This window comes from Centruroides sculpturatus, unplaced genomic scaffold, assembly GCF_000671375.1.
Source record: "Centruroides sculpturatus isolate CEXI.00-Female unplaced genomic scaffold, Cexi_2.0 scaffold159, whole genome shotgun sequence".
Classification (NCBI taxonomy): Eukaryota; Metazoa; Arthropoda; class Arachnida; order Scorpiones; family Buthidae; genus Centruroides; species Centruroides sculpturatus.
Genome location: NW_019384659.1, coordinates 103,599 through 118,238, shown reverse-complemented (window position 1 = coordinate 118,238; position 14,640 = coordinate 103,599). Strand labels below are relative to the sequence as shown.

At 34.1% G+C, this 14,640-nt stretch overlaps 2 protein-coding genes across 6 annotated transcripts in view; both read left to right on the top strand.

The window, feature by feature from the left end:
* Positions 1-14,640, top strand: part of LOC111626493 (uncharacterized protein C05D11.13-like) — a 52,659-nt gene that overhangs the window by 11,558 nt on the left and 26,461 nt on the right. Inside the window, exons 1-3 of one of the 5 annotated variants that reach the window (XM_023369877.1) lie at positions 11,774-12,097; positions 12,908-12,971; positions 13,487-13,935. In XM_023369877.1, the coding sequence (XP_023225645.1) occupies positions 13,666-13,935 (270 nt within the window). In that variant the 5' untranslated portion in view covers positions 11,774-12,097; positions 12,908-12,971; positions 13,487-13,665. Of the gene's footprint in view, positions 1-10,517; positions 10,810-11,773; positions 12,098-12,907; positions 12,972-12,997; positions 13,936-14,640 lie in introns of those variants that run through there. The other 4 variants (XM_023369878.1, XM_023369874.1, XM_023369876.1 and 1 more) reach the window with 4 other exon arrangements.
* LOC111626514 lies at positions 454-1,022 on the top strand. Its single transcript, XM_023369912.1, has 2 exons — positions 454-523; positions 679-1,022. Exons 1-2 carry the CDS (start codon positions 454-456, stop codon positions 1,020-1,022), a joined length of 414 nt encoding a protein of 137 aa, XP_023225680.1.

Genomic DNA, 14,640 nt, shown 5'->3' with positions numbered 1-14,640 from the left:
ACTGCTTATGTTCGTTCGCGCAGTTTTCGATGAGTCATATCATTCTTAACTTGGACGGAAATGAAATTTGTTACAACGTTGCACTTAGTCTTTCATATTTGTTGTTAGTAATTTAAAAGACATTTTGAAACACATACGGAACAATAATAATTTTTTTAAATATAATAACACAAAAATGAAAAGGGAACTTGGGTACATTTATCGAGAGCCACAAATAATCCTTCAAAGAACCGCATGTGGCTCGCGAGCCGCAGGTTGGCCACCCCTGGACTAGACGGTTCTTCTTTGGTCATGTATATATAATAAAATGTTTGTCCTAGAAAAGATGAGGATGGGTAACTAATAAGAATTATGAAAGCGAGGAACAAAGGCATCAAATGATTCTACGTCAATAAAACAGATAAAAGATAAAAATGATAAAGTGTTACAAGACCAAAAGAAGATAAAGTAAAGATGGAAGAATTATTTAAGGCTGATCAGATCCCAGCTAAGGTATGGAGATGTTTGAGCGAAGAGGGTGTTGGTATTGTATGGGATCTTATGAAAAAGCGGTGAGAACAAGAGAGAATACCAGATGAATGGAGGAAAAATATTTTGGTGCCAATTTATAAAGGAAAAGGAGATGGTGCAAGGATGTGGGAATTACAGAAGAATTTAATTGATGACGTATTCAATAAGGATCTTGGAGAGAATTGTGGAAGGCAAGAGACAGCTTGGTAAGTGAGGAACAGTTTGGTTTCATGCCCGGAAGAGGAATAACAGATACGATCTTTGCTCTAAAGCAGCTGATGGAAAGGTACAGAGAGATGCAGACAGAACAGCACAAGGTATTCATAGATCAGGAGAAAGTGTACGAAAGGGTGCCTACACATAAGGTATGTAGATGTATGAGGGTAAAGGAAATACCAGAAAAGTATGTAAGACTTGTAAAAGAAATGTATAAAAGAGCAATGACTCAAGTAAAGAGTAACGTAGGTGTGACAGAGGGATTCACTGTGAGAGTTGGACTGCAAATCGAATAGAATAGGGCTAAGGGCTCAGCCCTTAGTCCTTTTCTTTACGATTTGGTGATTAATGTATGGTGGAAGATGTGAATATCATGGCACTATGGAGTATGTTGTTTGCGGACAACATTGCGCTATGCGAAACATTCCGAGATAAGGTAAAGAAGCTGGAGTAATGGAGAGAAAAGAGCTGGAAGAGAAGGCGTGAAGATCAGCAAAGCAAAGACAGTATAGGCCTATATGACATCTGGTGGAGGAAATGAGAGTTATATACAACTCAAAGGTGAAAAGTTAATAACAGCTTCCAAATTTAAGTATCTTAAATCATATGTAGCAAGTGATGGAGGAATGAGTGCAGAAATCCGGTATAGAGTTCGGAGTGGATGGCTGAACTGGAGAAAGATGAATGGGGTGCTGTTTGATAATAACCAGCAATATGAAAGGAAGATTATACAAAACCGTGGTAAGACATGCAATGATGTACAGTGCTGAGACGCGGACAATTACAAGAGCGCAGGAAAAGATGTACACGGCGGACATGAGAATGCTAAGATGGATGTATGACGAAGGACAGAATTAGGAATGATTACATAAGTCAAGGTGAGACTTACAGGTAAGAAGATACAGGAAAGTAGATTAAGATTGTTTGGACTTGTGGACAGAAGTGAGGACTATGTTGAAAAGAGAATTGAGAAGTTGGAAGTGATAGGGAAAAGGAAGTGTGGAAGCTGAGATGGAGAGATAAAGTGACAGAGGATTTAGGACAGAGAGGATGGAAGAGAGAATACGCCCTGGATAGAGAGAAGTAGAGAAGACAGACTAAAGATGGGAATGCTTACCCAATATAAACATGAGAAAAAGCTAAAACGAAGAATAGAATGTTTGTGTCTCTCTGTTTTTAGCTTTTTGGTCAATCTGTGCCAAATTATTCTTGCTTAACTCAGACTCTGAGGAAAATATAAACTGTAATGAAAGTGGACACCCTACCCCCTCTCCTGATTTCAACGTCCCTTATTAGCTCCTAAGCCCTTTGTCCGATCTGCACCAAATTTTTCATACTTATTCTCTGGAATTCTGAGAAAAATATAGACTACCGTGAAATCTGGGCATCCCATTCTTCCCCGATTTGATTTCCTTGACACTTTGTGATAAATATAATAACTCTAGGCTAAATAACCAAATTTATAATATGGTTTTCATTTTAACGTTTAGCTATCTTATTTTTTGGCCGGGTAATGACGGACATATTTGCCAGTTACTAATAAAACAAATAATACCAAACTCTAACAAAAATATAAATTTTTAAAATATCTTTTATAGATTTAAAATTCTTTAAACTAATTTGATTCTTCCTAAAATCTTATAGAACTTTCATTTAGTTTATGAACAAATCCAAATGGAGTTCACCGCTCCGTGAAAACCGTATTCTTAAAACTATAAAATGAAGAACGCGTTAGTATTCCGGCCGGAACTGATAGGAACAGTTCCATACAGAGTGTTACTCTGTATGGAACTGTTCCTATACTTCCGAGTCCGAAAACAGTTCCGAACTGGAAACACCCACATCTATCACTTACGCCTACTGACTGCAAGTAACGTTTGTGCTGGAATCGTTGTATTAAGAGAGTACTACATTTTCATTCTAAAAACGAAGGACAAATTAAAATTTAATTTTGCATTATTTTTGTTGTAGATAAAGGAAAATGTATTGCATTTTATGAGTAGAATAAAAAACGAAAAAAATTACTGCTGAGCAGAGATTTATAGCAATATAGGATATCATTTATTCTAGAGATGTTTTACGTAAAGTTAAGCGAATATGAATTGCGTAGGGAATTATATATTCGTATTGTTATGACGGAATTATTTCTTGTTATATCGATAATCTTTATATCGAGATTTGACTGTAAATAAGAAATAAGTCATTCACATTTTGCCTAATATATCCATATCTCTGAAAAAAATATAATGAATGTATGTATCTCAATTATAAAACTGTAGATGTTGAGAATATTTTAAACCAGCAACGGGTTGCTGAACTTTCCCGGAAACATTTAAAGTTTTGGTGGAGCCATCTGTTATCATATTTTGTTTAAAAATTAAAAAAACCTTTATATTTTTATCTGTAAAAAAGAGGCATAAAGTTTAATTTTATGTCGGTAGGGATGGGTTTTATAAAACATTGTAAATGCTAATAACGAGTAAAATCGTCATTAATACCAATCCTACTGGAGATACACACAATCTCCATTATCTCCCCCTTTAACTTTCCCAATTGTTTTTGCATTTCTCGACGTTCAAGGTGTCATAAGTTCAAAAACGTAAAAATTTTGGGGACATTTTTTGACTGATAGTCATATTTTCTCTCTGTTACATTTAACAGCCGCAAAAGTAAAAATTACTCTTAATTTCTAGTTTCAATCAATACATTTCTTAAAATTATTTTATGCTTTCTACACGTAGGATAATTATAATGTTTTTGAGAAAATGTAATTATTTATTTATAATATAAACATTTTCAAAAATTGTATTCCTATAATTTATAAATCGCTATATTTCCTACAAGTATCGGGACGACTGAGATTTCAATTAGAATGAACTATGGTGGGTAACTAGCAGGATTGCTCTATTTGAAGGTCGTTGATCTCGCTCATCTCTACTATTATTAGAGTTAACTGTTTGTCTTCATGCTAACATGAAAAACAAACTTATCTAAAATTCGATCGATAAAATTATTTGGAAAAATTTTTTATTCATTATTTTTGAAATTATTATTTTTAAATAGAAAGTCTAGAATTTTTAAAAATATTTTAAAATTTTTAAAATATTTTTAAATAGAAAGGATCTATTATTATCAGATTTTAGGATATGATTTTACAGAAATTACAAAATCAAATGTAAAGCACAGAAAAATGATAATAATCAAAAAGTAATTATATAGTTTCAATTATGAAACCTATAAGAACGTTCACATGTGAAAAAGTTTTTAAAATATTCATTCAATTATATAATAAGAAACACGACTTTAAAAAAATGTCTAACATAATATGTAAGTTTAAAAAGTATAATATTGAAGACTAAATACAAAAAAAAATTTGGTTTTCTGAACGTCCATTCACAATTATAGGAATAAACTTAACGCTAGTGGAATCGACCTTATGCAAATTGTTTAGAAGTTCCTGTGCAGTCCCTTAGCCGGGAATAAATCATTGAGGACAAGCTGAAAAAATTGTGACTGATATTTTTTTCCAGCTTGTGTTAGGCGTAGCTTAAGTGTAAAAATAAGTAACAATAGTTTAAATTTACTTGATGAAAGAAAAAGCATGTTATGTGTAATTGATATGGACATTACTGACCAAGCTGAGTAGGTTAGCCGCCTCGTAGCTACGGGTCTGTACCCGTGACATCGGATATTTGTAAAAGTTTCTTTGTAAAACAAAGATTAAAAGTTGTCTTGGCAAATTTTTATATCACTATTTTATCATAATTTAAAACAATTAAAATTTATTGTTGGATATTATAAACTTTTGAAATTAAAACTCTTGATTATAAGCACTCTAGGAGATATTTTTCCCAGCATTGCCCGGGAAAAAAATAACAACAAACATTAAGATTATAACATTATTTCCTACTTCTAATCCTTCTATTATATTATATTATATTATTTGATTTATATACAAATGTTATCTTATATAAGGGTTTATCACACCAAGTGATCAATCTAACACATTTTAAAAATTCTTTAAATTATCTTAGATTGTTCACTCGGTGTGATCAACCCTTACGTCAAATCAAATACTGTAATATATTATATTACAGTATATAACAAATATTAAAAGTAAAACCATATAAAGAGTTTGGTTATTTTATTCTACCATTGTCATGTTTAACGCCATACTTGGATGGTACAGTACAAAATAGCACACTTTCAATGGTCAAGTAGATAGGATTTGAAAATGTGATATCTTAAATTTTTTCAGATATCATAATTTTTCCTAATGTTAACTAAGAAACTGTACCATCGAACGAATCAAATTTCGCAAAAAAAAAAAAACTGACCAAATATTTAAAATCGGTACCCTGGAAAACCACTTAAAACATATTTTGTGTTGGCAGGCAACCTGGTATTACGTAATTTTCCTATTTCAATGCCACCATACGAAAAAAGAAGGAACTGTTGCGGAAGGAAATTAAAGTACAGTAAAACCCTGCTTAACGCTGATTCGATATAAAGCGGTCTGCCCGAAGCCTAAAAATCAGTGTCGTGCCGTCATTAGAAGCAGTGGAAGCGCCGCTTCCCTCGTATTTTCTAAAAAATAAATAAATGTTAATTTTATTTATATGAAAATAATCGCACAATATTTTATTATAACCGCATTACGTATCTTATTACAAATTTCTATACTACACGTGAAAAAAAATTGCTTTTGTATATTCGAATATTAGTGGCGGAGTGGAATCTCTGAATTTTCAGATTCCAAAAAGCCAGATTTGCGCGTGCGCTTTACAGAGCACCAACCTCACCCGGTATAGCCGGTGGAAGCCTACGACCTTGGGTTGATGCTACACACATATAAAGATTCCAATTCTATCAAAGACCGGTTCTCGGCTGTTAGCCGCCTGCCCACTAGATATTTCGATTACGTGAATAACGAGTAGATTTATAACTTAACCCAACCGATAAGAATTTACTGGTATGTTTTTACGATAGTTCTGTATAGTTGACAGGAGTTAAAAAAATCCATTAAAATATTTGATATATTTATTCCGCTTTCCGATTTTATATTACTCACGGATTTCGATGTTAAACCAGTGATATTACGATTTCGTACATCCCATCTTTAAGGGGATGTAGAAAAAAACGTGTACAATTCTTGTATAATGTTAAAAAATTAACTGTTACTTTGGTAGCATCATTTACAACTAAATTTAATGAATGAGAGAGATGCACCAGGTACAGAAAAAGCTCTAGAATTTATTTTCCTTAAATTTACGATTTATGTATCCGTTTGTCATAAAAATTTGTCTTTCCACTTTTTCCCGAGACTACAAATATTCGAGTACAAAGTAACTGGTTTCGACTTATTTCTACTTAAGTAGTAGTTAAATAATTAAGCGATTAGGGAATTGGGGACATAAACAAAACCCTGATGAAAGAGCCGGAATATTACTTAAACAAAAGCTTAACCGAATCAATCTCTAGCCGAGTACAGTGGGGACTGATTTCTTCGAAATACTGTATTAGATGTAATAAAGACAGAAATTTTTCCAGTTCGACGAGAGTGACCGAAAAGTTGTAAATTTTGGAAATTTCCGCGGACAACACCTGGTCCTAAAACGAATTAGTTAGAAAACAAAAGACGGAAATCTATTAAGTTTAACATTTAGACTTTTACAGCTATGATGAGAAACGTTTAAAATTTACAACAACCCTGTCGCGTCTTTTGAGGTATATTAGTGATGCGACAAAAGAAACATTTGACATTGCCAAATCCCGAGGGTATCGGCACCCTCGGGATTTGGCAGCCCGCGTGCATGTACAGTACACACCGCACACCTAGCAGGACCGTCTCTGATTCCACTCGTAGGGAGCTATTTGACTAAGTGGTTAAGATTTAAAGAGTAAAGAATATTTTATGTTATTTTCATGCACGTTTCATTACAAAGTTATATTTGCTTGAATTTCGTTTCTTCTGAGATCGCAGCAATGCGCGACGGTTAAGCTAGTATTTAAATAAATAGATGTTATATGTTTTTATCAAAGCAAGAATTGGCATTTAGAGGGCATATGGAATATATTGGATTTAATAACAGAGGTAATTATATTAAACTTGTTTATTAAGTACGTCAGATAAATAATCTATTAAAAATACATTTAAAGAAAGAATTAACTGATTGCCCCTGGAAGTCGGCTTCTTATAGAAACACAGCTTCCCTATCATCAAATGTCACGGCACGCCCCTGCTAAAAATAGCTCAAAATTTACGCTGATTCAAATTATCGTAGCATTTCATTGATTCGTATATAATACAATTATTTACGAACACAAACCAATCAACAAAAGGTGGCAAAAAGACGTGCTTTCTTTAAATCTATGCTTGTTTGGTGCAATTTTGAAAAAAATATAGCATCATGCCATAGGAAATATCGACTTCGCTTGGCAAGAATTAACTGATAAATGCACGAACGAAGTGTGGAAGAAGTTATGGCTGAAGGTATCCAAGAATTCTCGGTTGACCAAACTCAACCTAATCGGTATAGCAGGACTAGGAGACATAGACGAGCAGGATATTAAGGAGTTACAACAGGTTTCTGGTTAGAGCATTACCAATGACGACCTTCAAGAACAGGCAGAACATGGAATTCATGTAGAACTAGAAAATAGAGATTCTGAAAACGAACTCAAAGAATTTCTCTACAAATTTCCTTAGTAAAAGTTTGGTAAGATAACCGAAATCGTTGATCAAATTGTAGCGAATGATCCAGATTTTGAAAGGAGTACAAAAGCAAAACGAGGCGTTTTGAATGCGATCTTCCGCTACCGACATTTGCTTAAAGAAAAAAAGCGACAAATGAAACTTCACGACTTTATTGCAAAAACCAAGAATTTCAGAAAAGTCNTCGCTGTATAGTTAGGTTGACCAAACTCAACCTAATCGGTATAGCAGGACTAGGAGACATAGACGAGCAGGATATTAAGGAGTTACAACAGGTTTCTGGTTAGAGCATTACCAATGACGACCTTCAAGAACAGGCAGAACATGGAATTCATGTAGAACTGGAAAATAGAGATTCTGAAAACGAAGAACTCAAAGAATTTCTCTACAAATTTCCTTAGTAAAAGTTTTCCTTAGTAAAAATTTGGTAAGATAACCGAAATCGTTGATCAAATTGTAGCGAATGATCCAGATTTTGAAAGGAGTACAAAAGCAAAACGAGGCGTTTTGGATGCGATCTTCCGCTACCGACATTTGCTTAAAGAAAAAAAGCGACAAATGAAACTTCACGACTTTATTGCAAAAACCAAGAATTTCAGAAAAGTCAGGACCTTCGTCACAAAAAATAAACTTTACATTTCTGTGTGCATGTGTTTAATGTATTTTTTTAGCATATATTATTATACAAATTAATATAAAAATAACTTAAAATTAAAGTAAAATTTGTTAATTTTCGGTCGCGTGTTCCCCTATCCCTATTTACTCTATGTTAAAATGACCTCGTTTAACGCTGTTTCGCTTAGCACTTTGTTGTCTAGGAACGCATCCCCCGCGTTAAGCGGCGTCTTACTGTAATTCGACCAAAAATAGTCGTTGACCTCCTCCTGGAAGAGAGGATGGCAACAACTATTAATTAATATTGGTGTACTATTTAATATTTGAAAAGTGATCCGTGTTGGATAGGTTGCAAGTCATCGAAGTTGCTAACGTTACCTTAACGTCCGAATGACTTCATATGACTTGTTGTATGTAAAAAAAATGTAAAATATGCGAAAATAATTGATTTTACATGATAATAAAGTGTTTATATTTTTGCAACAGATTGCATAAACTACGTGGGAAGTGTGTCTTCGTAAATATCACGTTGATAGAAAAATTATTATGATTCATTTTTACTCTTTCCGCCCTGTGGGGACTAAGAGGCCCATTATGGGTTTGGCCTGGCCCACGATGGGGCAACCGGGTGGTGAGGGACGGGCCCCGACATATCCGAACGGACCACCCACCGAAATATTCCTGCGGATTCTTTGACCCGTCCGAATTCGATCCCGTGTCCCCCCAGAACGGTAGGCTGCCACCTTAACCGCTCAGCCATCCGGCCTACAAATAGAAAATTATTAGAATTAGTTTGGTTTATTTGGTAACTGCAACGCGACACGAACGATCTGCCGAAGAAATGCATCCCAGGAAGACATTTATGGGAAACTGGTCCCTATTTAGGTGTTACTAACGTGAATAAAATCCGGAAAACTCTACATGGCTATGTCCAAACCGACGACCGACTACCAGTGTTCGGTGGTTTTATCCACTCAGCTATTGGAGGGCACTTATTAGAATTAAGAAAGTACCGCTCAAAAGTGAAAAAATACCGAGTTGTTAGATGTGGAAAATTAAATACTATAACAGATATTTGCTACCATAACAGATATTTGAAACAATTACAGTATTTTATAATAATTGGAAGGTCAAATTTTGCTTCCTGAAATATGTAAAAGAAACAATTTGCATTTATGGGGTAATAGCACCCAGGGCTGTGGAGTCGCGTAAAAGTCTACCGACTCCAACTTGGACTCCGACTCCGACCATGGGCGGACTTGTTACCGAAAGAGACCCGGAAATTCTGATGTCATCACGTGACCTCAGAATAAAATACAGTAAAACCTGTCTATGGCGACCACCCATGGTTCCTTCAAAAAATGGTCTTTTAGACAGGTGGTCGTCCAATACAGGTGGTGCTGTAATACCGTATTTCCTTACATATTTTGCGCACTTTTTAGCCATTTCTACTAAGAAAAACTCGAGGTGAGCAAATATAAGCGAATTTTTTCAGCGATAGGGCTATATTGGTATTGTATTTTCTTCTTACCGATAACTCGATTTACGGAAGTCGTCGTGATTTTATAAGACAGATTTAATACCAATATTTTAAAGATTAATACAATAGTCGCATTTTCTCGATTATAATGCACACTTTATTTCCGGCTTAATTAATTCAACTCAGTTGTTTTCGTTCGCTCCTCAGTTACGTGCATTACGTCATCGATATAGAAGCGCGTTGTATTTCTACATCACTTTGATTTTGGTATTCGCTAGTTTAATCTTATTTTAACTTTAAAAATACTCTATTTTTTTAAATATTTTCTTAAGTACAATAAGAAAAATTATTAAATAATAATAAAACGATTTTATTATTTTTTCTCGTTGTACGATTTCATTACAATCGCGGAATCGAAAAAGGAAGTGAAACTGATTTTTGCATTAATGCGTTTATTGTTTTTTGAATATTTTGCGTGCGAAAATTACTTGGATATTATTTTTCTAAAAATATCGTGGAAATAAGGTAGGCTGATACAGAAACTATTTATCGCACATGTACTGCATATGAGCTTCAAAATAAATAAAAATAGTTCTTTTGAAGACAAAGTCCTTTCCAAAAAATATAGGAACCACCATTTATTAACTTTGTGTTCCAGACATTACACTTTTGGCGACTGACCTTTCTTTTTAGGCTACTGGCCGCCAAAACACAATATTTTTGGAAAGGACTTTGTCTTCAAAAGAATTAATCATAATTATCTCCATCGGACGAAAATGTTGACTGCTACTTTCCAATGAATTGTGGGTAATTGGTAAGACATTTGAATGGAATCCATCTTGCTGAGAATGGAATTATGGGAACTAAGCACTTCGTACTCGAGTTGGAACGTCGTTGATGACGTCAAATTGTTGACTTCAACACTCGTGTTGAAAATTGGAATGTCCCGTTTAATTTTTTTTTTACCACTGAGGCGCCCCCTAGGACTAAGCGCTTGGAGCGGCTGCTCCGTTCTCCCTATAGTAGGGTCGGCTCTGGAAACAAATTCTAATCGAAATAGAAACAAAAAGAAATGTAGTAAAATGTACAGAATGGCTCGCAACAGATCGCTGCCCATCTGTAGCCGCTATTAACATAAGCGCATGCGCGTTGAAGGTGACATCAAATCGAGTGCAAGTGTACGGAAGTTGCAACTCGTAAGATGCTAGAAGGACTTTTTGTGTTCGCAAGTTAATGCCTTTTTTTTCTTTTATACGTTCAATATGATTGTCAGGTATGTATTTAAAGGAAGAGCCGTCAATTCTCAACGGCTGCGCAAATGACATATTGATAATAGGAGGGGGAAATTTCTTCATTCCTTTACAATTGTTATGATTTTTGAATGATTTAACATTATTTGAATTTATTTTAATCATAGTTTGCAATGAAATAAGAAAAGATTGTAAATGAAAATACAAACAATTTGTTATTCGTAATTGTCTTGGAAGAATCCTGGACAATTTCATAACGTGTCCCATTTCCTGTTGCGATTTTGACTTGCACGCGTACAATTCAATGTGTGCAGTATTTTTGTACAAATATGCACAATTGTTGTGTATATAATATATTAAAATACTGTAACTAGTGATACACTTGATATAGTGTTTTGAAAGCATCCGAGACAGATTAAACTGGTGCCTGACATAATCATACACTTGTCAATATTTTAACAAATATTTTATATTGTGAAGATAAATGTAAGGTTAAATAAAAAAAGAGACAGGTGTTGGATACAAAATTTTCCCGTACTATTTTATAAAATACACTCAAACTTTTGATTATGTTGTAAACATAAACAATATAAAGATTTAAAAGCTATTGGCTTTCTTCAGTGACACATCACACAATGAGCAGTTGTTGTTATAGTTTTTATTGAAGGAGATGCAAGTCATAATTCATTGAAATTAACTGATTTTTTTAGATAAATATTTCNTTCTTTTTAGGCTACTGGCCGCCAAAACACAATATTTTTGGAAAGGACTTTGTCTTCAAAAGAATTAATCATAATTATCTCCATCGGACGAAAATGTTGACTGCTACTTTCCAATGAATTGTGGATAATTGGTAAGACATTTGAATGGAATCCATCTTGCTGAGAATGGAATTATGGGAACTAAGCACTTCGTACTCGAGTTGGAACGTCGTTGATGACGTCAAATTGTTGACTTCAACACTCGTGTTGAAAATTGGAATGTCCCGTTTAATTTTTTTTTACCACTGAGGCGCCCCCTAGGACTAAGCGCTTGGAGCGGCTGCTCCGTTCTCCCTATAGTAGGGTCGGCTCTGGAAACAAATTCTAATCGAAATAGAAACAAAAAGAAATGTAGTAAAATGTACAGAATGGCTCGCAACAGATCGCTGCCCATCTGTAGCCGCTATTAACATAAGCGCATGCGCGTTGAAGGTGACATCAAATCGAGTGCAAGTGTACGGAAGTTGCAACTCGTAAGATGCTAGAAGGACTTTTTGTGTTCGCAAGTTAATGCCTTTTTTTTCTTTTATACGTTCAATATGATTGTCAGGTATGTATTTAAAGGAAGAGCCGTCAATTCTCAACGGCTGCGCAAATGACATATTGATAATAGGAGGGGGAAATTTCTTCATTCCTTTACAATTGTTATGATTTTTGAATGATTTAACATTATTTGAATTTATTTTAATCATAGTTTGCAATGAAATAAGAAAAGATTGTAAATGTAAATACAAACAATTTGTTATTCGTAATTGTCTTGGAAGAATCCTGGACAATTTCATAACGTGTCCCATTTCCTGTTGCGATTTTGACTTGCACGCGTACAATTCAATGTGTGCAGTATTTTTGTACAAATATGCACAATTGTTGTGTATATAATATATTAAAATACTGTAACTAGTGATACACTTGATATAGTGTTTTGAAAGCATCCGAGACAGATTAAACTGGTGCCTGACATAATCATACACTTGTCAATATTTTAACAAATATTTTATATTGTGAAGATAAATGTAAGGTTAAATAAAAAAAGAGACAGGTGTTGGATACAAAATTTTCCCGTACTATTTTATAAAATACACTCAAACTTTTGATTATGTTGTAAACATAAACAATATAAAGATTTAAAAGCTATTGGCTTTCTTCAGTGACACATCACACAATGAGCAGTTGTTGTTATAGTTTTTATTGAAGGAGATGCAAGTCATAATTCATTGAAATTAACTGATTTTTTTAGATAAATATTTCATATTAATTATAATACCTATTATATATGTTACAAATAAATTTTTAAATTTTAAAAATGTTTTTAGAAATTCCTTTTTGTTTCCTTGATTATTTATTACTTTTCATACTATAGCATCATACTTTAAGCTTTTCTTTACTGTAGTTCAATTGAAATTGGTCGTTTTGGAATAATTTCAGTAAATAATTGTAATTTCCATTTATCGATTTAAAAATAATTTTTAAATGTAAGAGGCTGTTTGTAAATTATGTCCGCATTTTTCTTGAAATTTTTATTCCTCTATCCCCTCTTGTCCCAGTTTGTCCAAGTTTTTTGTATCCCCTCCCCCCCTCTTTGGACATAAAACAAAACTTGATCCCTTTAAAACCTTAATTTCTTTATGAATGATAGGTACCATAAGTAGAAAGAAAACATGCAAAAAATTTTGAAATAAATATAATAAAATGCATAAATTGTATAAAATTTAATGAAATAAATGGACGTCTGCTCAAGCTTGACCCCCTCCCTTCCCATTGTCCAAACTGTGGTAACCCCCTCTCTCCCTTCCAATGTGGACATTATTTATGGACAGTCCCTAAACACTGTAATTATAAGAAATGTCCTATTATATTTAGTATCTAACTTAAACTGTATTTACTTCAAGGTTGCATCTTTAATGTAATGAGTTGTTAATATTTCATGATATATTTTCAGGCTAATAAAGGAAACTCAAAGGGCAACATCAAATATTTTATTAAATTTTTACATATAAAAGAATGATTAAAGAAAAAGTATTTAAGTAAATATCCATATCAAATGAAGTACATATGATTTCAGTTCAGAGAAGCAAATTATAGAAGTAAAAATAGTTTTAATACCAGTACATACAGAACATGTTACCAAGAAAGAGTCATATTTGTGATATGAATAAAAAAGTTAAAGAAGAAATTGGTATAGAATCAGAAAATGAGGAAGTTGATGAAAACCAAACACATGATGATATTAAAAATAAATCTGAGATAAAAGATTGTGAATCTATAAGTGCAGTAAATCAGCATATTCAAAAGGAAATTTGCAACATTCATAGAGTAGAAAATGAAGAATATATTCTTCCTGATGATAATGTACAAGAACATGAGTTAGATGGTGAAAATAAATCAATGGTAAGAGAAAAATTGTATTATGTCTATTTAGCTGATACATAGAGATGCACTGATAATGAGTTTATAAAGATATTGTTAAGTTAGTAATAATAATAATAATAATAACTCTCCCGTGGTCACCACCTGGTCGTGGTGGGAGAGCCCAGTAATTTTACTGAACCATAGGGCAATGCAGGCTGGAGCACAAGCTCCTGGTAGGGACACCCATGCCAGTAAGGTCTATGGGGAGAAATGAAGCTAAGAGTGACCACACACCCACATTATGTGGAGATAATCATAATGGTAGTAACCAGATCAAAGTGTGATACCGGCTCGGACGTCGCCCGGGTTAACAAGGTCCGCGTTCGTGGGTTAGGCAGAGGCTCACGTTCGAAAAATAGGCTCCAGTCTCCCTTGGTTACCGGTGGCGAAAGCAGCGCCGGCCCAAGCATGGCTACTGCAATGCCCTCAACAGATGTGAGGAATCAACCTAGCCTTGGTGTTTCTGTGGCAATGCATCCACAGACCACAAAGGCTGGAAAACCACGCCAACGGATGAAATGGACAACAGAAATGAACGAGTTTATCATCCGCACTTACTACACCATCACAAGACTCGAAACAAACATGACAGCATACAGACAACAACTACACCATAGATTCACACAACAATATCCTCACCTCACTGTCACCGAACAAAGGGTTGTTGATCAAAAACGAACAATT